General features: G+C 47.1%; 1 protein-coding gene across 4 annotated transcripts in view; it reads left to right on the top strand.

Annotated features, from left to right (window-relative positions):
• The window catches only part of LOC116449827 (hepatocyte nuclear factor 4-beta-like), a 51,944-nt gene extending 26,409 nt beyond the window's left edge, over window positions 1-25,535 (top strand). Inside the window, exons 9-18 of one of the 4 annotated variants that reach the window (XM_032121724.1) lie at window positions 607-788; window positions 6,757-6,931; window positions 8,823-8,917; window positions 16,306-16,412; window positions 17,422-17,577; window positions 18,108-18,195; window positions 18,968-19,120; window positions 20,807-21,043; window positions 21,863-21,976; window positions 23,038-25,535. In XM_032121724.1, the coding sequence (XP_031977615.1) occupies window positions 674-788; window positions 6,757-6,931; window positions 8,823-8,917; window positions 16,306-16,412; window positions 17,422-17,577; window positions 18,108-18,195; window positions 18,968-19,120; window positions 20,807-21,043; window positions 21,863-21,976; window positions 23,038-23,174 (1,377 nt within the window). In that variant the 5' untranslated portion in view covers window positions 607-673 and the 3' untranslated portion in view covers window positions 23,175-25,535. Of the gene's footprint in view, window positions 1-21; window positions 789-6,756; window positions 6,932-8,822; window positions 8,918-16,305; window positions 16,413-17,421; window positions 17,578-18,107; window positions 18,196-18,967; window positions 19,121-20,806; window positions 21,044-21,862; window positions 21,977-23,037 lie in introns of those variants that run through there. The other 3 variants (XM_032121726.1, XM_032121727.1, XM_032121725.1) reach the window with 3 other exon arrangements.
• The last annotated feature ends 265 nt before the right edge of the window (window positions 25,536-25,800 follow it).

Genomic DNA, 25,800 nt, shown 5'->3' with positions numbered 1-25,800 from the left:
GGGTGGTGGGTGGAAGTCACCTCCTCCACCTCGCCTCTGCCTATGGAGCAGGGTGAAACCATGTGTGCAGCTGGAATGAAGCCTCATTTTCCCCTTCCAGCAGCGACTCAAGGTGTGACCCAGTGTAAGCACTGTGGCGTCTCACGGAAATGACTCAGGTTCTCAGTGCTGACCTGTTTTGATGATCTTCATCCAGTGGGACATGGATTTATTGTCCTCACCAGCCTCAAGTGACACCGTTTGCTCTTTCTCCAAGGGCTGGTAGGCAAGCAAGGTGACAATTGGTGATTGGACGTGACCACTGCTCTGCCCTGGGAGAGCGACACATGTGTGCAGTGGCCTCTCCTCAGCCCTTCTCAAAATGTTTGTCCGGGAGCAGCCATAAATCCGGCTATATTGACCCGAAGATGCAATCCAAGGCGTTTGAGTCTAGGCCTTATCTACATCACCTTATCTGGAGCGAGAGAGCGAGATGCACTCCGGGAAGGGAGGGGACTGCGCCAGAGGGATCGGCCTCGTCCCTTCTGTCCTGGCACGGGGAGGGGACTGCGGGCAGAGCTGGGTAATGATTTGTCATTGCAGGGACTGGGGTGTCTCTCTTTGCAGAGGAAACCTTGGCCGTGATTGACAGCAGGGCTGTTTCTGCTGCTTCCCTCGCTGTTGTCAAGTAATAATGAAGCTTTGTCAGTCCATCATGGACATGGATATGCCAGATTATGTTGACTCCTTGGACTCCTCTTATACCATGCTGGAATTCGACAACCTCCGTGTGCTCCCCAATAACACCGGTGAGATTTTTATTCATTTCCTCTCGAATAAGCTCCACTATCTTTGTTATAAAGCTGGACGCCGAGGAAAGGCTGGTGGGAGGTGTGGGGCAAAGGGTGGAAGGGGTAATATTTAAGCAGCTGACCTGTCAACCTCTGTTGCATCCGTGGTTTTGTTTGGGCTGAAATGCGACCCCTTCGCTTGCCGGTCCCATTTTGAGTTATTCTTTTCTTTGGTGGGCTGAGCGTCATGTCCTGAAGAGCCCACCAGGTTTTGCAGATGTTGGTAGAGGTCTTCATGGCATTCCCTGTGTTTGTCCCCCTGTATTGCTTATGAGAGGAGTATTTACCAATATTTCTCATTAAAACGTGTGTTTCATTCCCGTATATGACTTCGGTTGATATTTAATTCTCAGGAAAACATGTCGTGCCAAATGGCATTTGCCTGTGACTGTGTGTCCCGTTTAAGTTGGTCCCAAGGACCTGGATTGAGAAGCAATATCCAAATGATTACTTGCCTCATAGTTTTTTTCTGGCTACCAAAATGGTCCAACAGTTTTTAGGGCACAAAAGGACTTGGCTGGGAGATGGAAGTGTTTATACGCCGAGACTTCCGCTTCCTTCACAGGAATAAGGCGCTTTGTGTAGTACTTAATTTTTTTGCAGTCAAAAATACTCTGACATAAAGTGAACTGTATTCTGTGAAATCAACTGCTTACTGTGTTAAACTAAAGGGCATTGTGGTCATTTTGCATGAACTCAATCGTGTAACTGAATGAGATTCCAACGTTAGCGATCCCTTTGGAGAGTTTTGGCAGCCTTTTCTTTTAATTTGTTAAGGAGCTTAGTGAAATTAAGATGGGATTTTCACATTTGCTCATTAACTGGCTCATCAAAAGAAATCAGAGTTTCAGTAGGGCTATCACCTACAGTATAAAATGATTAGAGTTATTATTGTGGGGCATGGAGGGAGGTCAGGAGGCAAGTTAAAAGGCCTAAAGAAACTTGAATTTAAAGTTGACTTCAGTAAAGCTCTGGCTGTCCCCAAATCAAGGATTTTCAATGTATATAGGTTTTGCCATCTCCAGATAGACTGGATCTTACTCCTTATTCTTGCAGAAAGGTTTCCATCTCCCATCCTATTCCAGAAATAGTATTTAACACAGAGGTTTTACTTTGTCACTTCCCATTGAACAACAAGATATTTTTCACTTTTTGAAGCGGCACAAATTTCCTCAAAATTTGATATAATTTTGCAAATGAACCAGCAACGCCTGTTGGGGCTCTCTGTTGATTCATGCAGTGGAACTGACAGGTTGAGTTTTTTTCTGAACTTTATCGAGCTCGGTATTGTGTTATTTGTTTAGCTGTTAATGACTAACCAGCTCTCTCGGGAAGTAGCTGCTTTGAAATTAGCTTGTTTGTCTTGGGTAAGTGTCCTTTTCTACAGTTTGTAAAAATAACTTCAAAAAAGGCCTGAAATGGTCATGCCTGGAAATCTATTGCTGTCCAGCTGAGTTCAGCCCCCTGAGATAACTCAAAATCACAATTTCCTCGTAGCTTCAGAGATATTTTGAAATTTGTTAGAATCAAGAAACAATCTCATTTTAGGTATTTTTCACAATTATACTGGACTTCTTTAAGATTGTTTATATCTCTCCTAAGACTCATCTGTATTTTCCCTACTAAATGATGGCAGCTTTGCCCTCTATAAACACGAACAGGAAGGGATGCAATATTTATTTTAAAGGACTCAGCTCAGTTTCTTACCTTTTGAACAATTCCAAAAGTGAAAATTGGAATATTGTCAAATAAGGTCATGCTTTCTTGAAACCAACTCTTTCCTTCTTCAGAACATTATTTCACCAAAATTTTGGGTGGATTAATATTCTGGAGCACTTCTTGTGCTTAGATGTTTCTTCTTCAGGAAGCTGCTATCACTCTGAGATTTGCCCAGATACGTATTTTGGATTTTCCACCTTCAAATAGCTCATAATTTGCCAAATATTTCAAAATTAATTCAAAACAAAGACTAGAACACTTTATGGGAGTGATATAAAAAATATTTTGGTTTAAACAGATGGCAAAAGGAAAGGAGCAAAATCACTTCTAATTCTGTCTCTCCCTTGAGAAATATATGTTGTAACAGCAGAAATTTTCCCATTCTGTACAAATTTGTTTCCTTTGCCTTGGCTGGCACTACAAACCTTGTTCTCAGGTTCTTTTGTGTGGTTAATGTTCTTGTCAGAGCTCTCATTGTGGTTAAGATATGAAGCATTATTGCAGGGCAGCCCCAACTCTTCTGTCGAGAGTCGGGGAGCGCTTTCCCCCGGGGTGGTGCTTGTTGTCCTGCCTCAGCACACACACACCTCACTGATCCTTGGGATTTTGGCACAAGGTTGGTGAAATTATTCCCAGCCCTGCTGCAGTCTGACCCAATTCAGACCATGCAAAAGCCACCAGAGATGTTTTGGCAGTGATTTACCATCCCTCCAGCTGCAGGAGTGCCTGGAACAGCTCTGGCCTTTCCGGTTGGCCCTTTCATCATCGTTTCTGTAGGATTTCGGATCACTAAGTCACAGCTTTGTTTTATATCTCAAAAACCCTTCTATTTGCTGAAAGCTGATGTAGAAAGAGGGCAACGCGCACGTGGCCAGGGTTTAAACCCCCTCCTGCCCTACATTTGTGTGCACAGGTTTCGCAATGCTGGCTTTGGCACCGAGTTTGACTCTGTGTGTGTACAACCCATACTTGTGATGTCTTCACATTCTAGCCCAGCATGTGTAACTTGGGGATTTGTTAACTGCAAATTCTGTGCATCAAAACTGGGACTTCTGAGTAGGTAAAAGCCACTCTGGAAAGTATTGCAAGACAATTCTCTTTTACAATGTGCATCTAGAAGAGCTGTAGTCAATAATGGAACTGAAAGGAAAAGCAGTGCAGGGGTCAGGTATCATGAGAACATCCTCAGTGTCATTTCTTATCACTGTAAAACTGGCATTAACACTTCAGCCCTGGTTAGGCAATGATTTATATCCAGAGGCAGTAGGTAACAAAAATTTGTGTGCATTTCAGTTGTGAGCTTGGCTACCCCCAAAGCTGAGGAAGCCACTAGGATGATCTTCTCAGCCTTAGGCAGCTCCCAATCTGCACACTGACTATATATAACTCACAAAAAATGGTCAACACTTCAGATATTTCTGCCAGTGAACCTTGGGGACAGCCCCAGTGAGGAGTCTGGCCACAAGCAGAGCCTCAGCTCAGAGCCCCACAAAGTCAAGATGAGTTGTGGTCTCTTCCTGGAGAACAAAATCAAGTGCATCTCTCCAGTGGAAATTTCTGAGGCACCATGGCATGGCTTAGGAACTGTTCAGGTTATTGCCTTGTGTCAGGCAGGGATGGAGCACACGAAGCAGATTGCACAGGCAGTGAGGGGACTGTGCTGCCAGGGGTGCTGGCTTTCCTCTGCCTTTCCTTGCAGAGATCAGTCCAGGAAAAACCCAAACACTGGCTGGGTTTGAAAGAATCTTCTGGTGCCTGCGAGATCCACTGTGCTTTGCTCTTCTCTGAGCTAATTCTCATTTGGGACCCATCATTAGCTGGTGACAGGATTTTGTAATTAAAATTTATCATCCTAATTAATGTGCATTCTGGCTTAGGGCTTTCCTTTTATTTATTTAATTTTTTTTAAATTTTCTGGTCACATTCAGCCAATTCAGCTGAAAAGGACACGTGGATCCCTCCCAGGGATTGAGCTTTTAGCTGTGGAACTGCCCTAACACAGAGCCACCCGACTCACTGGTGGTTTGTTTGTGCTTCCATGGATACAAGTGAGGGCAAAATTTGGTTTGCTAATTTCCACAGGCCCTCTCACACACAGTGCTGATGGTTCCTCCTTCAGTAATCCCTGGTGTAAGGCCAGATTATTAATTCCTTCCTTATATCAGCAAGCAGATTCTCATGGCCAACTCACATAAAGGAAAAAACAAAGCTTTTCTGCTGAGTAAATACTTTGCAGCATCAGGAATGTTTTGTGGTCTGGACCTAGCTGAAGGATGAGGGGTCCATTGGAGACCTAAACTTGGCTTGATTCCTCTAAACTCTAGAGAAAGCATGAGTGGAATGAAGAGGAAATTGGCTGCCTTATCTTTTTTTTGGTTGTGCAAAATTTTTAAACGGAATCCTACACACTCGGTGCATTTGTTTATGGTTATATGCTCCTTCAAAAAATGGATGGAACAACAGATGCCCAAATGTTCTGCAGTAATATTCCTCAAAGGAATATTCTGTACAGCTCATTTAATACTGAGTTATTAAGGAAAATAAAATCAAGAGTCATTGCAAAGAAAACCCCTAAAAATCAACCGAAATTACTCTTAAACACGTCTGACACAGACAATGTCCCCAGAGGACCCAAGTGTCACTTCCTGACAAATGTCAGCGCTGGGAGCATCTTACGCAGATTTTGGGAAGAGGCAAATCTCAATTCCAAATCTCAAATGTCATTATGACCTAAGAATGATTTTGGTGCTGTCATTCTTGCTTGTCATGTTGCTCCCATCCTGCTATAACCCATTTATTTACTCATCCATACACCAGAAGGTGGATATGAACCAAAAGGGTTATTTTAGGGGGTGACGGGAAGTCTGAACTTTGCATTACTGAAGTCTTAGCTAAAAATATCTTAGCCTTAGCTAAGAAACTTCCCAGTTTTTGAAAAACTAAAGCTTTGTTGGCTTTGTTATTTTTGGGGGGGTTGATTACAATTTTCCTTGCACAGCAAATATTTTCACTATAAATTTTTGAAGTGTGTTCACACACAAAAACAACCTTCCCTCGCTCTCTCTGTATATGTACCCAGATTAACCAGAGCTATTTTTATGCATTATGGATTAGAAAATTCTCTCTAGGCAGATCAGATGGCAGTTCCTCCCCTTTGAATAGTTTTCTCTAAGAAACTGTTGAGCTGAGCTTTCCCTGTCTCTGCTGCAAGGACGTCTCATCGCAGAGACGTGTCAGGATGTGCCTTGTCCCAGAGACTTTTCTGAGGTCACTGGAGCACGAGATGGGCTCCTCTGGAGCACAGAACATGCTCCCAGAGGTGTGATAAATTCATAAAACTGTCCTGCAGTGAGTGCCCAGGTCAGGCTCTACAAACAGATGGAGAGATACAAGCACTGTCAGCTGCCTTTTCGCAAGGATCTCCTGCTTCTTCCTTCCCCAACTGTGCCTCAAATTAGGAGGATTAAGAGAGCAGCAAGTCTGGTGGTTAGGGCCGAGGGAGAGGTTCCAAGGGGAGTTTTCAGCAGTGTGTACACACAGGGCAGGCAGGGGCAGAGCTATTCCTGCCCCAAATGAGTGGGTGCAAATGGAGGACATGAGAGAGGGCATTCATATGACCTAATTTTGGGTCCCTAATTTAGAAATCTGATCTTCCTGCACACCTCTGTTGCTTTCTCGTGGAAAGCAATGAGTCTCTTCAGAGGGAGTTTCAGAGCAGGGACCAGACTTAGGACTAGGGATCCCTGTGGGAGCTGCTGTCTCTGCTTTCCAGCTGCAGAGGAGCTCTCAAGAACAGTCTTTTTTCTTCAGCACCTCTGTCTTGGGCATGAAGTAATTCATCCTTTCTGCCTCTGCTGTTTCTTCTCTGCATTCTATTTATTCAAGTTCATGAGGTTTTTTTGTATTTTCTGCTGTGAACACCAGCTTTGAACCACGTTCTCCAGGTATCTCATTCAGGAGGTGGCTCCCTATCCCTCAAAAACATAAAACTCACATCCAGGTGAGGTTTCTTTATATGTGTCCACAAAAGTATTGCTAATTGATAAATTCTCAGGAGTCGTTTGGGTTATGCAGCTTGAACTCTTATCACTGAAGTGAAGAAAAACACCAATACCAGAAGCAAAGGAGCTGAGCTTGGGAAGAGCACGACCATAAATGCTGAGGTTTCCATTAAAAGGGGTGTCTAATTGTCCCCATTCTCTGCCAGCAGAGGCCATCGCGGCTGAGTCAGCAAACACCAGCCTGCTCCCCAATGGTGTCAGCTCCCTGTGCTCCATCTGTGGGGACCGGGCCACCGGCAAACACTACGGGGCCTCCAGCTGCGACGGCTGCAAAGGCTTCTTCAGGAGGAGTGTCCGCAAGAACCACGTCTACTCCTGCAGGTACCGGGATTTCGGCAATCGAGAAATGCAATTTATGGATGCGGGAAATGATTTGGGGTGGGGATCAGGGGCTCTTTTCTCAAATGCCAAGTTGTCACACCATGAAGGCCAACAGTAGGACTGCAGTTTGGTTTGCAAGGAGTAAATTCTGTCCTATCTCTAAACTCAGTCCTGTCTCATCTTGGACCCTGAGACCCGCATTGAGTGAACTCACCACCACTGCTTTCCCCATGGTGTAAATTGAAGGAAACTTGTAGACTCGAGAATCACAGAAAGACAGAACTAGGTTGGAAAAGACCTTTGAGATCCTTGAGTCCAACCTAAAACCTGAGGTTTGACTGATGTGTAAAATACATAAATACAGACCCTGAGTGTGGAGTGACACCATGACCTCGTCACAGCCCAGCAAGGGATAGCCAAGGTGGCAAACGACCAAAGCTCCAGAGATTTAATCGTTCTTGCTTTTCCTGGTAAAAAGCAACAGGCATCCAAGAATCTGTCACCTCCAAAGCCCTCTCACACCTTCTCTGTTCTTGTTTTTGAAATACAAAAAATGATGTACACTGACTTAGCAGTGATGATTTTATGAACGTTCTGAGAAATAAGTGTGGACTAGAGAGGATTCACATCCACTTTGGCACACAGGTATACATTTGAGAGAGGCTTTTTGCCAGGAGGAGGCTATAAATTACAAAGCTGCTATCTTGCTTGGCCTTAGAAAAATGATGTTTATTTTAGCACAGGAGAGAGTGGAAAGAAATCCCAAACCTGAATACACTTGATCCCTTCATCTCTAGCTAAAACCTGGAAGTTTTCTTTCTGTTCCAAAGCTTTTTCTCCTCTAAGGGCATTTCCAAATTTTTTCAATACAAGTCACCCTACTTGTTTAAAATGTTCCTGGTGCCCTTATCCCTCCAGGACACATCAGCCACCAAAGACACCTGAGGTGACAGCAGTGTCCACCCACACAGTGCCCATCCCATAAACTGTGGGGTTCCTGCAGGAGGAGATGACAGCTAGTACAGGTTTCTTTGAAATTTCAGCTGTTGGTCTCCTGGGAGCAGAGTTGTTGCCTCTCCCCAGGAGTCTGTGAATCTCTGTGATAGTTGGCGGCTCAGGGAAGATGCACAGCATCAAAGCCAAGCTTGTGTGCAAGCCCTTATTTAGTGAGCTCAGCCCAGCTCAGGGCTCTGCTTATCACAGACGTGAATTCCTCTGAAAGTCTTTGGGCCTTTGTACCTTTGGCTTTTTACCAGGCTGGGAAAGTGCCTCAGCTTTTACAGCCTCTTGGTCCTGGAGCAACCCACGTCATCTCCTCTCTGCATGGAAGATTCCCCTCCCATTGTTTCACCCACCGTGGGGAGAGCTGCCAAGCCTGCGTGGGCCGCCCCTGGAACAGCACAAGGGTTCCTAAATCCCCATTGAAATGAGGAGGAATTAGGAGGCCACAGGCCTCAGAACAAGGCTGCAGACCCAAAGGACTTGTGGCCTTTAATGCAGCTTATCCTACACAAATCATAGAATACTTGACAAGTGAAATCAGACAAAAACCCCAACACCCAAAAACTGTCTGGAAGTGGGAGATGGACCTCCTACTGAGCCCAGTTTGAGTCACAGTCATGTTTTCACAGCCAAAACCATCCCAGTCCCTGCAGGGTGGGTGGTCTGAAGCTGCTGTGCTCCCATCTGGCAGGAGTGGCGGTGGGGAAGAGGAGGAGCTGGGCCAGGCCAATGTGGATTCAATCCATTTCTTGCAAACCTTTGGCTCTTCTCTAGGATTGTGCAGTGTGGAGCTCAGGGAGGTCTGGGGCTGTATTTGGGGCTGCTCAGGGTGAGAGGGGTGCAGATACCAGGCTGGTTGCTCCATGTTGTATTTCCCATCTCCTCCCAGGTTCAACCGACAGTGTGTGATAGACAAAGACAAGAGGAACCAGTGCAGGTACTGCAGGCTGAAGAAGTGCTTCAGAGCTGGCATGAAGAAAGAAGGTGGGTGCAAAGAGGCATTTCAAATGTGCCAGCTGCTGTCTCGGGCCCTGTTCCCATTGCAGAGCATGGCAGGGAGCAGCAGCAGCACTGGCTGGAGAGAGGATGATTGTGTGTCACAATGAGAGATCTTTTGTTGCAGCCAAAAGCCCCAATTGCCATTTTATCTCCATTTCAATGAGAGCCTGGTGACATTATTCACCATCCTGTGAGGCTGGTCTTTTTGGGATATTTTAATCCTGGGAAAGGAATGGGCTTCCTCAGGGTTTATCTGTTTTCTAAGTGTTTTACAATAGCAATTTCTGCTCTCCATACCCAATGGTGTGACTCCTAATTCCACCTGTGCCAGTCTCAGTGAGGATCTGCCACCTTCAAAATCATAAATGCCATCAGTTTGCTGCTTCTGATGGTGTGGTTGGCTTGGCTGATGCTCACATAGCTGCGTGCAAGGGCAAGGTACAGCCTGAGTACAGTGCCTTAAGTAGCAAGAGCCCATCCTCTGTGGCACAGGGCACACAGGCAGAGCTCCTGGAGCAAGGTGACCCATGTGTCCCCCACAGGTGACACAGGAACCCCAAGAGGGGACATGAGTCAGAGCCAAACCCTTTGGTTGTGCTGCTGGTTATAGTGTGACCATGGAGCCACCAGCAGCACCAGCATGGAAGGGCCAATCCCACAGTGGCCAGCACCTTTTGTTGCACGTTCCATTGGCTCTACTGAGAAGGAGGTGGAGAGTTGTAGGCTTGGGTGCCAGTGACCATCAGGATGTGCCCTTTCTAAAGGAAATACTGCTATAGTGCCTAATGCTCAGCAGCAGAAACCCCATTTCTGTTAACCTGTGCCTACATCCAGCTTGCCAGGGGAAGTCTGGGATCTAGCACAGCACTTCTGGTCTCTGCTCATCCAGTTCTGCCTACTAGGAGAGTGTGGATGATCCTGTTTTACTGTGATTGTCCTTGTCCATTGAGTGCTTGACAAACTAGGGGCCCAACCAACCTGAGGTGTAGGTTTTCAGGTGATGGTTTCAAGACTCTTCACCCTTCATTTGTGCTGTTTCCAAACCCACTGAAAGATTAGGGAGGTAGAAAGGAGCTTGAAAGTTTCTTTCCATGTCACCAACTTCACCCAAGAGGTGAAATTGCTGTCCCATTGAAATCAAGGGGAAATTTGCCATTGATTTCTGGTAATTCTTAAGATTTTACTGGTGATGAAATGATCTTTCTGACGTTCTGACCATATGTTTCCCTGGAAAAGAAGGGTGTCTTGAAAATTGGCATAAGTCATAGATGAAGCAAAAATGCTGGCTGGTTTAATTTAGGAGAAATGGAGTAAATAGAGCAGATGGAAAAATAAATAGAGCTCAGGCTAATAAAGACGAAACTGAAGCTGATCTGGTTAGTTCTAGATGGGATAAAGCCAAGTACCAATGCAGCAAACTTCACTGCTTGGAAAGGCTGAAATCTGGTTATCAGATCTATTCTTTGAGCTGAAGCATGATTTTTATTGTTTTTTATGGTAAGAGTTATAAAACCTTGGCTCATGCCTCCATCACTGAGTGCAGCTTGATGGAAGATGACTCATTTCAAGTTCCACATCGTCACATTCCTTCAAACTTTTTTATGAGTGCAGTCAGGTTGTGTGCTCAGAAAATGTTCCTGTGTTTGGCAAGGAAGACTTTAAAGCACCTTGAGCAACTGCTGCACAGAAATTAGCTTAGCTGACCAGAGCTCTATCCCAAGCACATACGCAGGACTGGGAAAAAAGTGCTCTTGCACAATTGTGTGCACAAAAAGAACACAGCTATTTGCTTTTGGATGGTTCTAGATTAATATTAAACAGTATTGCAAAGATTTAGGGAAAAGGAGAAGCCATGTCTTGGATAGAGCACTATTGGAGTGCACAAATATTTGTACTAAATCTTTTGGAGCGTGCAGCAGTTCATGTTGGGAGGTGGCAGCATCCACACTCACCGTGCTCTGTGTCCCAGCACTGGCACAACCCTCTGTCCCTGGCACATTCCTTTTGGGCCAGCCCTCATAACGGCAATCAGAGTTTCCAGGGTGTGGCAATAGCATTGTTTATCCACAGCAGAGGGGAAGAAGCTGGAAACGATCCTTTTGCCAGGCTGGCTGTGACAATACACCTGGGGTGGGGTCAGCAGGGCTGCATCACCCTCGAACGCGCCCCACTGACCCACTGCTCAGTGTCTGTGTGCACAGCCTTGGAGAACTTGCTATTCCCTGGCAAAACGAACAGATAAATGAGAATTTTTGATCCAGAGGGATTTTCCCCCCCCGCAATCTTCCTGTGTTGTATGACGTGACATGCTTGGATCTTTTTTTTCTCTCCTTTTTTTTTTCCCTTTTGACAATTTCAGTGGATAAGGAATTACAAGGAACTGTGTAGAAGGGAAATTTCTCCCTAAAGAAAAAGCCATGTGATACAAATACCTGAGTAGCCTTAAACTGTGCCAGCAGGGTTTAGGTTGGATATTAGGAAAAGGTTCTTCCCCCAGAGAGGGGTGGAGCGCTGGCCAGGCTCCCCAGGGAATGGCTGAAAAATTACCAGTAGGATCTTTAGATTGCCTTGTTTGTACAGACTGAATTCGATCCTACTTTCTGAAAGGACCAACACTGCCCCACACGAGCCCCACACCCTTCAGGCTTGTGCTCTGAGATGGGATCCAGGTTCCATCGGCACTAATGAGAGCAGGGAAAGGACAAAACTTGAGCGTTGCAGAAAGTCCAGTTCCCAGATTTCCTAGAAAATAGCTTGTTCAGAATCACTCCTCTCCCAATTGCATTTTTGGTATCAGTAATTCACTCTGATGAAGACCATTAAAGTTAGCACAACAGGAGAGGGAAAGGTTTGCCTGAACACAAACCCCTCTTATGTCCCAAAAACACCTCTATGATCAGGATTTAAGATTTTTACAGGAGATTCACTCCTTTATTCTTGTTTTGTGGTTAAGGCTGGGACTGTGCCAGAGGTTGGTCTGGATGTTTTGGGGATTTTCTGGCTGTTCCCCCTGGTTTTCTCTGTTGGCTTAGAAGGTTCGATTTCTATTGTCTTGCACAATGCTACCAGGCAGGTTTTTGGTCACTGCAGCATCAGTGGCTCAGAACACCAGGTACTTAAACACCCAAAGAGAACAGCAGGATTCTATTTTTAGCATCTCCCTGAGATCATGTTTAACCTTGAATAAATCAGCAGGGTGTGATTTCCCAAGTGAGCCTGGTCATCTCCTCACACGGAGATGAGTGCCTGAAAACCTGGAAGCCTTCTGAAATGCCAGCACTGCACTGTCAGGGTTCAGTTTGCTGGTGGGAAAAGAAAAGACAGTTAATATTTAACCTCTCATCCCCTTCAAAGTAATTTATGAATGTACATGAACTTCTTTAGTTTTATGCAGAAGTAAAAAGAATGGTTGTATCACTCACTGCTGCAACACAGTGGGAGGGTTTGAGGCTTTATTTATTATTGTGAAATTGGACAGGTTTATAGGACAGTTTTATTAGTGCTCCACAGGGCCTCTATCTTGTTTCATACCTTTTGTTTGCACATCTCTTTTGCCAGCTTTCAGAAGGCTGGGACTGCAGTTTATTGCAAAGGATGGAAAAGATAAAGGATCTTCTCTACCTTCAGTAGTCATAAATCATCCCACAAGCCCATGAAAGGATTAAATGTACGTGTACCATCAGGATTTATTTGTGAATAAAACACACCACACCTACAAAATCTGAGGTAGCTCAGGGAAAAAAGATTATTTGTGGCTATGAATTGATCAGGCAGCAGGAGGAGTAAATCTGTCAGTGAAGACAGAAACACTGCGAGCACCAGTGAGTGCACCACGCAGGGACCTCCCTCCTCCTGCTCTCCCTATGCCATTTATCACCACATTTCCAACTCCACCAGCATTAACTGACACTGGTTTTAGTGGAGTAAGGATGGAAACAGTAATTCTCGTGTAGGCAGGGGTTGAACCTCCGCAGTTGCCATGGAAAGTTACTGGGTTGCTGTTCTCCCAGCCAGTGCCTGTGCCTCATTTATTGGACTCTCTGGAGGTTCCTCATCCCAGGCTTTGGCTCTGAGTGGCAAGGACAAATAGTTTGGGAAGCAGGGGCTTGTTGCAATCCCACAAACACGGCGCTGTTTGCCCGGAGCTCGAGGCAGAGGGTCCAGCCTTGCTCTGAGTGACAAAACCCTTCCGAGGCTCCCCTGCATCACATGGAGAATATGTTTGTTTTCCCGTCCTCTTCCCACAGCCAGGACATGCCGTAGCCAGGGACAATTCCCTGGAGGGAGACACAGCCATCATCCTGCCCTCTCTCCCCTTTCCCTGTGGGAAAGCCCAGCTTCGGGCCACGCTGTCCCTGGCCAGCACCATCCTGGGGACTCACAACCGCTGACGTCCCTTCTTGCGGGGCTGTGGTGGCTCTTTGTGGTGTTTACTGGCTTTGGGAATGTGCAGAGGACAGGATTAGAGTGGGAAAAAAACAGGGAGCAAAGCTTTTGCCAGGCGCTTCTGGAAATTGCAGCCCCTGGGAGACAGAGGGATCCAGCATTGGCTTTTCAGTCCTTCCTGCAGGTTGTTGCGTTTTACTGACTGCAAAGCCAAGATCACACCTGAGCCCAGCACCCCCAGGGCCAGCACGTCCCTCGAGCACTCCCACTGCCTCACCAGGAGTGAGCTGTCCCTTCCCTTTTACAAACACAATAAATATAGCAATATAATCAGTGCACGGTAAGAGATTAATTTTTGTGGCGGGTGAAACATTAACTCCCTTTTGTATCTAATTCCATCACATCTTGGGTACTTTCAGCGATAACACCCGAATCACCTTGAGAAAGTCGGTCTGTACCATCCACTTACACTGGAAGATTGAGCTTATCAGAGCATGAGGGAAGCACTGAAATATGTGCCATAAAAAGACTCAGGGGGAAAAACAGGCTGAGGCTTCTTAAAGGAGTCTGTTGTGGTGACCAGGTCTGCCGGGGACTGTGGGATTTACGTAAAATCGGATGTGTAACTCGGCTGGAAAGGCAAAACTTGTACCTTTTCTTGTAAGTAGGCAGAGAGCCCTACCCTGAGAGCATGTGGGGGAGCATCTGGTATAAATCCAGGTGTAGAAGCTTGGATGGGGACTCTCCAGAATAGCCAGTGATGGCACAGATTGGGTCAGGCTTGTTTCTCCTGAGTGCTGGATGCTGCCACTCACCTTTCTGGTGGACCAATAAAACCCCTGAAGGGTCAAGATTATGGTTCCTATAACCACCTTCACCTCCAGGCTTCGGGGAGGGGTCCCTGGCTGACGCCCCCCCCGCCTCCTGCATAGGGCAACTTATGCTGCTATCTAAGGAAGGTTAGCAGAGCCTCCCAAAAGCTGTGGTTGGTTTTTCTCTAAATTGATGACAAATTGCCTCTCTGTGGTGTCCATAGCCTGAAAATGCTCCAGGAATGTGTGTGTGGCACTTTGCACAAATGAATGCACCCACCCAGCCCCTTGCAGGCAAGACTGGCTCGGAGGTACAAAGTGAGATCTCCACAAGCTGATCCTGACTGACAGCAAGGCTGAGCCCCAGCTCTTGGAAAATAAACACTGCACTCCAGTCAATAAGGGGAGACATTGATTTTTGTCACTGGTGCTTGTTTTCTGCCCTTTCACTTTGTTGGCCCCTCATCAGAGGTCGGTTAGGAAAACAGAGCAGTGGTTGGACATGAGCTGGCAAAAAAAAAATCCACCTTCCCTCAAATTGTGCAAAGCAGTGCCCATGTGTTTCCTCTGTATGGATTCCCAGGAATGAGCCCTGTGCAAAGAGCGATGCTCTGAAACAAGACCCAGCAGCGAGGCAAAGGCTCAAGGGAATGATGGCAAAATGACTCTGCTGATCTGCAAAAAAAAAAAAAAAGATCACTGCTGGAAAAATCTTCTGCAGTGGCCACTTTTGAGATAAACCCACACTGTTCTACACCCGAGGGGTTAAAGCACAGAGTGAGCTCTGGCAGCTCTGTTTGAGTCGCTCCCCCCCGAAATAAAGCGAAAGGAGTCTGGGATTGCTGGATGAAGGAGGAGGGATGTGCTGCACTGTCACCACATGCTAAATCTTCCTGCTCCCTCTGCTTCAAGGACCTGACAAGTGCCTTTCCGAGCTGTTTGTAGCCAAGACCCGTGAGCTGCCAGGGAAGCACTGAGTCAGTGTTCAGGCTCCTTCCCCCAGCCCGAGCTGCTGGACAGAGGCAAGAGGGCTTGGGGGAGACACCAACACTGAAATCAGGTTGGGTTAATTCTAAATTCTCCTTCTTTCTCTGCTGCTGTCTCACTCGATGGCTGCAGTGGAGGTGAGTCAGCTCTTGGAGACCGTGTTGCAAAAATGAGCTGCTGAAGTGCAATCCAGCTCTTCTGTTCCCTGGTCAGGGCTGATGGAGCATGAGGCTGGATGTGGCTCGTTCTTCGGGGAAAAGGATTGTTTAAAGGGTGGAATGGGCCTCAAAAATCAGTGGGTTTTTTGCAATTCACCATGGCATGTCCATACCTTTCTGTCAGCAAAGAGCCTGGGCTGATCTTCGCTCTGCTGTGGTCCCTACAAGGTGTGGTGTGTGTCCAAGGCCTGTGGTGTTGCTGTTGTGACCAGTTCAGGACACTGAGCTGGTTTCCAGCAGGCATTTGCACCAGCAGGGCTGGTGACAGACCCTGGCTGCATCTTGTCCTCAGCTGTCACTGCTGTTGGGGTTCCAGGCTCACTGAAATCAGCTGGGCAACACTGAGGGAAAGGTTTTAAAGGGGGAATCAGTGGATTTAATCTTCCTTTTCTTGAGCTTCCTTAATGGAGTGGCTCTTTCTGTGTCCCATGAGTGGTGACATCCCCTGGGATCCCACCTGCAATGCCTCAGGGACAGGGGACACTCCAAGGCTGCTCCAAGGTGGGGTTAGGGGATGATTTTCCAGCACTGCCATGAGATGAGGTGCAGCTCCAGGAGCATTCTGCTGTACCAGGAGCCCAGCAGGGGAGCCCTCAGCACAGCCATGGCAGAAAGGGTACCAAAGGCCAGGGCTCCAGCAGTGTGGGTGCATTGCCAAGGGGAAAGGGGTGACACCAAATCCCTAAATTACCCCTGAGCTGCATCAAATCCAGTGGGACCAGCTAACATCCCATGGGTGCTGCTCTGACCCCCAAATGGCCTCATCTCCCTCTTATTCTTGGTCTTCTCCCTCTGAGGTGATGTCTTTCCTTCCCCCGAGCCTGTTGATTCCAACATCCAACAGGAGTGGACGGTCTTGCAGGAGCAAAGCCTCGTCCACTCCTGTTTAGGGACCGCAGGGAGCAGCAGCCATTGGCTGGGGGAGGAATTCTCACTGACACAAGCACCTCTCTCTCTCTCTCTCTCTCAGCCGTGCAGAACGAGCGGGACAGGATCAGCATCCGCAGGAGCAGCTACGAGGACAACGGCTCTCTCTCCATCAACGTCCTCACTCAGGCTGAGGCCATGGCACAGCAGGTAGGACACGTGGGGACAGCCCTCCAAACGGGTCCGTGGCCCTCAGCAATCCCAGCCCTCTAAACCCACCAGGGCTGGATGTTTTCTCTGCCCTTGGATGGCTCCTGCACAAACCCACGGGGAAGAAAATGCAAAATATCTGAAAGCAGACAGGAAAAATCCATTATCAAGGCAATGGAGCAGATGCAGCCTTTGGTGTGAGATACAAAGCTGAAATTCCAAGGGCTGAGGGATGTTGCAGAGCCCAGGTCCCCTCTTCCCCCAGCTTAAATTGTTGCTGCATTCCTAGAATCTCACTGCATTCACACGGAATTTCACCCTTCCTTGCTGCACTCTCTGTCCTGCTCCAAACACATTGTTCCAGTCATGGTTGATTGTATCTGTCCTCATAACTTCTTTATCAGCATAACAATTTTAGGGCAGAAAAATACTGTGAATAATTCCCTGGGCTTCAGCTGACGCTGATTGCTTTTTCATTTTATGCTCCACCATAAATTTCACCCTGAGCGTCCTTTAAATTCTTACGCAAATACCCTTTCTCCACTGAAACGCACGGCCCAGATGTTGCGCATTATGTGCAGCAGTGAGCCCACTTCCTTTTCAAAAATTACGGCTTTTTAACGCTCTCCCTGCCACGCAGCCCTTTAGAGACCAAAATGGGAATTTTGTGTCCCTGACAGCAACTTGGAGGAGAAAGGCTGGATGCATTTCATGCATTTGGCTGGCTGGAGGGATGGATGGGAAGCTGAGACGCAGTGCTGCTGGCTCCTGCTGGGAATGGGAATGTTTATTTTGTCCTGAGCCAGCCTGGAGGGTGGAGATGGAGGTGGAGGAGGGCTGGGTGTGTGTTGGGACTGAGCACCACCTCGTGGAAGTTGCTCCATGGGCTGTGAGTCGGACACAGCCGAGCACAAGGGTCCAGCCACAACGGGAGCATCTTCTCAGGGCCCTGATGGGATGAATTGTTGCTGTGGAGGGTAATAAAACAGCGGGGTGGTTTCTCTTTCAGTATTTATCCCTGAGCCCCGTGCACAGCACAGACATTGCCATGAAGAAGGTTGCCACCATCCACGATGTGTGTGAGTCCATGAAACAGCAGCTCCTGGTGCTGGTGGAATGGGCAAAATACATCCCGGCCTTTTGTGAGCTCCCCCTCGACGACCAGGTACAAATGCAAATGGCTTTTCCCTGCAAACCCCCTGCCTTTGAAAGGAATTCCCAGCTGGACCTTTCGGCAGGAGAATCCGGCATTAACACACAGATCACCCTGTGCAGAGTTATAAACAACAGGAGAGAAAGAGGAATAAAGGCCAAAGGACCAATTAAAGATAACCTCAGCAGCCAAAGTCCCTCAAAATATAGAGCTGGTCGCTCCAGCCTGCAAAAGATCCAGGCAAAAATTCTGATTTTGCCTTTACTGGTGCCTAATAGTTGAATATAGAATCTGCTTATTTCCTAAGAACTCGAATTACTCAAGCCTCTCTTTGCTCTTTTAGTTAAAAACAGCTTCTCATTTAGTAGCACTTCTCAAAGTGAACACACACTGATATTTTCTAGCCCTGAACAGAGCTTTATCTGTAGATCTGCCAGATCTAAGCAAACACCAAATGGGGCTTAATTAAACAGCAACAGCTCAGCACTCCATTCTCCGCTTTGCAAATATAATCTTATTTCTTCCTCCTGTGCCACCTCCAGGTTGCCTTGCTCAGAGCCCACGCAGGGGAACATCTGCTCCTCGGGGTAGCCAAGAGGTCCATCCCATACACTGATTTCCTGCTATTAGGTAAAGTAGTGAAACACACTCCTGCTTTTATCATTCCCCCCTCCCAAGTCATTCCCAAGCATTCTGCATCCCTGAAACCCCCTCTGCACTCCTGGGTGTGGGCTGCACATCTGGGTGGAGACTCGGTGCTGGAGGGGAGAGTAAAAAGGAGCAAGTAAATTCACTGGGATTTTTGTAACTGTTCCCTCATTGCTTTGAAATTGTGGATGAGAAGCCCCCAGTATTTAACTGGGTTGCCTTGTTTTGGTACCTGAAATTGCCAAGGCACAAGCAATGAGGTATTTGGGTATGGATGATTAAAACCTTAGCAGAAGCCTCTGTTAAAAATGACAGTGCAAATAGGTGTTTCCTTTTCACGGAGCTCTCTGCCACCACAGGTGGGATTGTTCTTAGAAAAATGAGAATACTGACCCTGAAAGGCTCATGTTAAAGAAAAGAGAGAGGGATAAATTTGTTTCAGAAAAGAAAACCAAAAATAAAGATGCAACACTGCTTACAAACAGATGCTTGATGTAACAGAGGGCAAAGCAGAGCAGAACGGGGAGCAGGCTGTGGGCACAGCGTGGGTGCACTGACGTGCAGTTGAGATAATTAAGGACCAGGGAATGAGATCCAGGGCTTGCTTCTCACTCTCAGATCAGATTATAAAGCTGCAGAGTGGAAATTGCTGCAAATGGCACTGGGACTATCAGGCAACACTCCTTGGGGTAACTGCTGGATGAGACTAGAGCCAGAGCCGAAACCTGATGGGGAATTTCTCTTGTCCTCCCAGGGAATGATTTCATCATCCCAATGCACTGCCCAGAACTGGAAATCGCTCGTGTGGCCACCAGGATCTTGGACGAGTTGGTGAAGCCCTTGCGGGACATCCAGATCGATGACAACGAGTACGCCTGCCTTAAAGCCATCATCTTCTTTGACCCAGGTGAGATTCCTTCTGACTGCCAAGCATGGGGCTTGCAGTGCAGTTGGAGGCTCTTCAAAAACCAGGAAAACCCCTTGGAAGCAGCTTGACATCTCACCCTGCCCGTGCTGGAATGAGCAATACTCAGCAGTGCAGTTTTAAGTTAGAAGTGACCTGTTCCTGAGTGTTCTACTCCTTAGCAAGTAAGAACTGTAGCCAGGTGGATGTGCAAAGCTCTGCAGGCCCTGGAGGAGTTTGGCTGCTTCAGGAGCTTGGCTTTGGGAAAGTCCATCAGCCTGAAATGCAGGAGATGCCCATTAAGGACATCCATGCCTATATTAATTATGTATCAGCAAAGTGAGCCAAACAAGCAGCAGCGTGGAGCATCCATCGGAGCCCAGAGAGCACCATCAAAAACCACAGAGAGCTGGGCTGCTCAGAGTGCCCAGAAATATCAGGGATCTGCTAATGGATCTTGCTGGAAGCCAGCAGTGACCCAGGGCAGGGCTGATCCACAGGATGGAGAACAGGGAAACACAGAGGAAAGCCACCGGTTGCTTTGATGCTTTGCTGTGTCTCATTCCAGAAGCACAGGGGGTTCTGCCTCAGCCCAGATTCCAGTGTGTATCTCCCTGGAGCTAAGGGAAAAGATGGGAGAACAATCCCAAGCCCAGACAATGCTCTTTTGTCTTTTAGCATGGAGAAATCAAAATATCTTCCATTAATTATTGGGGTATTTTGCTGTATTCACTGATTGAAAATCAAGATCCGGGAGTTTTAGGAGCATCGTGAGCTTTGGCTCACCAAAGCCTGCTGTGACCAGAGTAAGGGTGCTTTCATCAAATTGATTTTGACAAATCACCTTCTCAGCTGATCAGTGTCTCTGTGCAGCTTTAGATCAATGTGACAATGAGGTGCTGAGGTTTCAGCTGGAAGGAGGAAGCGTGAAGCTCCCCAGAAGTGAAGTTCATCCATGCTAACGAGCAGGAATGTCCTCAGAGCTTCATGCTGACATACAATCATTCGTTAACCACTTTATCTAATCTCTTGGCACTACAATCCCGAAAATGTGGTGCCTGTGGATTCTTTGCAGACAGTGAAGGAAATGGTGCAGTGATGCAGAAATCTCAGGTTTAGATAACAGCAGAGGCAGGAGTGGAAGGCTGTAAATCCCAGCACTTCACCCGACCCAGGGGCACATTTATTTGTTTAAGCAAAGCTGGACCAGTGGTCTTTGAAAAATAGGTTTGACCACAGGTCAAAGACAGGGAGAGCAAGACAAGAACCTGGTGCTGCAGCGAGTGTAATCACAACATACATTGCATTTAGAGGGGGTAGTTGTGACTCATAATTTTCAGGGGAAAATTCCAGGCTGTTTTCATGGAAGGATAAATATTTTAACTTCTAAATTTTTCCCTTTTGCCAATGGCAGTAGGCAGACATATCCTGAAGCAAGCTCCTTTACTTACTGTTTCTCTTCAAAGTCTCCTCGAATTACGGTTTCTCCTCCAATTACTGTCTCCCCCCCAATTCCCCTCCCTGTTTCCCTGCTCCATGTGAGATGTGAAGCAATGGCAGCCCCAGCTGTCAGCTGATCTCTGTCAGAGCATCACTGCCATCTCATCCTTTTCCCTCCGCACAGCCCGGCTGACAGGGCAACATTTGCTTACACAGGCCAGCAATTAACTCCGTTTTTGCCTCTCCCAGACTGCAAAGGCCTGAGTGAGCCCGGCAAGGTGAAGAACATGCGCTTCCAGGTGCAGGTGAACCTGGAAGATTACATCAACGACCGCCAGTACGACTCCCGCGGCCGCTTCAGCGATATCCTGCTGCTGCTGCCGCCCCTGCAGAGCATCACCTGGCAGATGATCGAGCAGGTGCAGTTTGTGAAGCTCTTTGGTGTGGCCAGGATCGACAGCTTGCTGCAGGAGATGCTGCTGGGAGGTACGGACCCCTCCTGAGGAGGGGCAGCAAAGCTGGGTTATCTCAAAGCTGTTATAGGGCTTTGGGTTTGTGTCTTCTGGGGGATGTATGGGAGGGAGGACAGGGGGAAATGGTTTTAAACTGAAAGAGAATAGGTTTAGGTGGGATATTAGGAAGGAATTCTTTATTGTGAGGATGCTGAGGGCCTGGCACAGGGTGCCCAGAGAAGCTGTGGCTGCGCCTGGATCCCTGGAAGTGCCCAAGGCCAGGTTGGACAGGGCTTGGAGCAACCTGGTCCAGGGGGTGATATCCCTGCCCATGGCAAGGGGTTGAAACTGGACGATCTTTAAAATCCCTGCCAACCAAAACCCTCTGATGAATTGTAGCTTGAAGGGTCCCTCTCACTCCAGTCCAATCCCTGAGCAATTCTTTCCAGCCCAGCTCTGGAAATCTGAGATTTACAGTAAAGGATCCACTCTGTGGTGTGGCACTCGACTTAGGCCTCTGTCCTAACTGAGGCAGTTTAAGGAAGACAACACATCTTTTGTTAGGAAAGTGCAAAAGTTATAACTTTATGGGAAACCCAGATAAGAGCAGCCCTTGGGACACACCCCCAGGCAGAACAGCGCAGCTGGAGAGCAGCTGAAACCCCAGACATCCCAGGAGGCTGTTCCTGCACAGTGAGAGGCTGAGAGCAAAGAGGAAGGAAGCGAAGATGAGCCATTAACCTTCACCCACAGAGGTCTTCCGCATCCTCTGGATGAAAAAGATTTAGCCCAGAGCATCTGGCTTGTCGGGAACTGTGCAAGGAATGATGTCCCTTCCCACTTCCACTTGCAGGAACCACTGCTGATCTCCAGTACCAGTCAGCACCTCCCAGCCTCAACCTGGAACCGCTGCCGGGACATGTCCTGCAAAGCAACATGAGCTCTGTGATCCACGCTGCTCCAGACCGTATGTGGCCCTTTTTATATTATACACAGCCCATTTTTACATCATTTACAGCTCATCTTTAGATTATTTACAGGCCAGTTTTACATCATTATTGTCAGCATAGCCAAGGGACTGGGAAGGAGAAATAGTTCAGGAAAAAAACTTTTATTTAAGTAAATTAAATTTAAGTTCATTTAAGTAAATTTAAGTTTAGTTGAGTTCTTTATTTATATGAGTTTAAGTGTTACACTGGAATCAGAGCTCTCAGTCCCCCTGGCTGACTCCTTTCCATGATTCCAAAGAGAATTTAATGGATTTTTAATGGCAGCTTGACCCAGGGGGGTTTTGAGGTGTTACTAAAACATTGCAAGATCGAAAAAAAAAGCAAGAACTCAAGACTGGGTGTTTCTCTAGATGTGGCAGCACTGGGAGATGGCACAAAGGAGGACTGAGGGCTGTTTGTGGCAGGAGTTCACTGTGGTTGTTGCCAAACAATAGGACCTGAATCCAGGACCATCTTCACCCACGCTGGGCACTGCTGGGGTGTGGGTTAAGGCATTTATCCCCTGTAGGACCGTGCTGTCAAAACCAGAAAGTAGAACAGGAGCTGTAATTTAACAAGCACTGCCATGTAATCACAGTGTCCTGCACTCACAGTCTCCCTCCCTCTGCCAGTTACAGTCAGGTACCTCCCGGAGTGTATTCTGCTGTTTCTCAGCTATTTAAATGTTGGCATCGTGCATTTTAGGTGGCTTTTATTTAGTTTTTAAGCCCCTTTCCAACAAAGGAGATGAGAGAAATGCTGTGCTCTGTAAACGAGGTACAGTGGGGCTGCAGGCTGAGCTCTCCTCTGACAAGGAGAATGAAGGATTGAAAAGCAGTTGGGGGCATTTCCCAAGTACAAAATACTGAGAAGAACTGGCCCATGTCTGTCACTCCACCCAGTGCCTCCTCACAAACCAGGAAAGAAGGATGCGCCGGGATCCCCCAAGCTCCTGCTCCTTGGTTTGTAGGACAGTTTGCTGATTTCTATTGAACAGCATCCAAGTCCACCTTAATCCTGTTTTTTTTCTCTCCCACAGCATCTCCTGAGACATCCCTTCCATCTCCTTCTGCCAGCACAGGAAGTGAAGACTATAAACTAGGCTCTAGCGCAGGGCCCAGCACCGTAGTGCAGCTCCTGCCTCAGACAGTGATCCCCAAGCAGGAGATTTTATAGGGAGAGGAGGAAGGAGAAGGTGGGAGCAATGTGGAAAGCGTGCTGAAAGTGAAACGGGCCCTTTCTCTTTGCAGAGGCAAAGCACAGCACCCCCCTGCCTGCAGCCGGATCCGTCGCTCCCACCCTTCCCCGTCCGTGAGCCAAGCGCCAGGGGCAGCCTGCAGAGGAGCCTCACCTCGGAATTCCCACCACCATCACCCCCATGGGATTGGGGTTCATGCCCTCCTCAGTAGGGCCAGGACTGCCAGCTCTTCAGGGCAGGGCTCCTCAGTGTGTCTGTGATCATTGCTTGGTGCCACCGGGACCCTTCCGGAGCCTTCGGCCGCTCTCTCCATCAATCCCAGTGCCTTGCACAGCTCCTGGTAACCCTTCATGCACACAGCAGGGCCTGAATTGGGGTGAAAAGGTCTATTCCCAACACAAATTTAATTAATTACACTCCCATTTCTCCTGTGGCACGTTCAGCTTTAGGAAAAATACCGTCATAACCTTTAGCAGGCCAAGGCCTTCTTGTTCCACCCAGAGGGGCCTTGTTCCCATAGAGAAGCCAACATTTAACACTGGCCAGTTGTTATTTATAACCAGCAATGCCAACATTTTGCTATTTTCCATAATTTCCAATATATCCAGAGTCTAGTTGTGAGCCAGTTGATGGACTCGACCCTGTGAGCACATCTAACACAGGACAGCAGCAAAGATCTCTGCCTCTCACCATGGCTGCTGGTCTGGTAAACCCCCAAATCAAGGTTGACTTATCCCAGCCCCTGCTTTGTATCTTCTCCAAATGTTTACTGCAAACAAACCTGGAAGTAGCAAGTGCTCCAAAATACCTTTTCTCAGTACGGAGATGTGATTTTTCTGCAGTTTTATATTTCTTTGTAATGTCTACAATGTAAACTTCAAGGCTCTGAATTACCCACGAAAAAGAACAGGCAGGTCTGTGAGCCACTTATTGTAAAAAGAGTTTGTGTTTAAAACAAGGTGCTTCTGCCTTAATGTAAAATTTAATCAGCAGTTAAACAACAAATTAAATAAGCCCAGTGATGACTACACAGCCTGAAAAGTTCCCAAAGTGCAGTCGTTGTGCCACAGAGTGGATTTGAATGAATGGGACCTTATTAGAAAGCAAATTATCAGATTTCCACAACACTTAAGCTCATTTGTCCACCAACCTCTGTCAAACAGCCACTGGGGGATCAGGAGTGGCTGTCCTGAGCACTGGGGCACGATGGAGAACCCCTAGTTCTGACCCTCTGCACAAATCACCAACCCCCCCCACCCCTCTCTGCTCATGGCAAAGCCGAGATGGTGGAGCCCAGAGGGGCTTTGGGGAGCACCTGGAGATGTGCAGCTGGAGGAAACACAATCTCATCACTGAAAGGGAGGTCGGGAAGAGCATCCGAGCTCCCAGCAGCAGGGGAATTACAGCCTTGCCATTCTGCAGCACCAGAACGAGCTGAAAACCATCAGAGCGCAGCTCCAATTTCACCTGGACCAGAATGTTTTATTTTTCTCCTGCCTATGATGAATTTGATCTGACATTTTATGCTGATAAGTCTGATTTGAAACAGCTCTGTCTGGACAGCAGGTTCCACTGCAGGCATTCCTGCTGCATGACAGATGCAACTGTTCTGAGCCAGCACTGCTTCCAGTGCCTCCAGCAGCTCCATTCCATTCCTCTTCCAGACATTAAAGGTACATTTATACTCATTAATGGTAAGAAAATAAATCTATGGGGGAAATAAATTCCATATTCTCGTATTTCATAGGGACAGTTTGCCTTTTTTCTTGAATTCAAAACCAAGTTTCCAAGGTTCTCCACCGATTTCTCCAACACAAATATCTATTTTTCATTAAAAAGAATCACCTACGGCTGCAAAGTCTGGCTTTCACTGGACACCGATGGAATTCACAAACTAAGAAGAAAATAAAGTTGTCCAGGCACCAGCAGCTATCAGAGCCAGCCCCCAGTGTTCAGCTGCTCTGGTGAAGATTTGCAGCAAGAATAATTTACTGTATGAAGGCCCAAAATGGGGAGTTTTGCTGTGAATCTTTCCGGCTTCCTTATCTCAAACCCCACTGTAAATTAAACCAATATTCTTATGCAAACACACCTCAGAAGTGGCTATTTTATTGGAATGATTGGAATCATGATTAACGAAACAGGTTCAAAGCCATCATTTAAAAATATCTCACTTGCCAGCTGCTTATCAGAATGGGGCACCTCAGGCAAGAAAGCCTTAAATATTTCTAAGTTATCCCTTTCTGTGACAATTCTAGTATTTGGCATCTTTACCATTGGATCTGGGTCTAAAATTAACTTTATGCTGCACTATAATATAATGAGAAATTGCAGAAATATTTTGGAGGTGCAAAGTTTCACTTCTGTTATTAAAAAACTCAGCCTGTGCTTGCTTTGATGCCTGCTGGATAATTTGCAGGGCTATGGCTGGGGATGACAAGAGCAAAGTGCAGGATAGGAGCAGATGTGCTACTGGAACACAGGCAGGAAAAAAAAAAAAAAAATCAAGACATTTAGAACATACAAAACCATGACTAAGTGAAAGAAGCCAAATAAAAAATTAACAATATCTCATCAATGAAGAAGCACCAATCCACATTAAAA

This window comes from Corvus moneduloides, chromosome 12, assembly GCF_009650955.1.
Source record: "Corvus moneduloides isolate bCorMon1 chromosome 12, bCorMon1.pri, whole genome shotgun sequence".
Lineage (NCBI taxonomy): Eukaryota > Metazoa > Chordata > Aves > Passeriformes > Corvidae > Corvus > Corvus moneduloides.
Note: the sequence above shows the minus strand (reverse complement) of the source record. Positions and strands in the feature narration are given on the sequence as shown.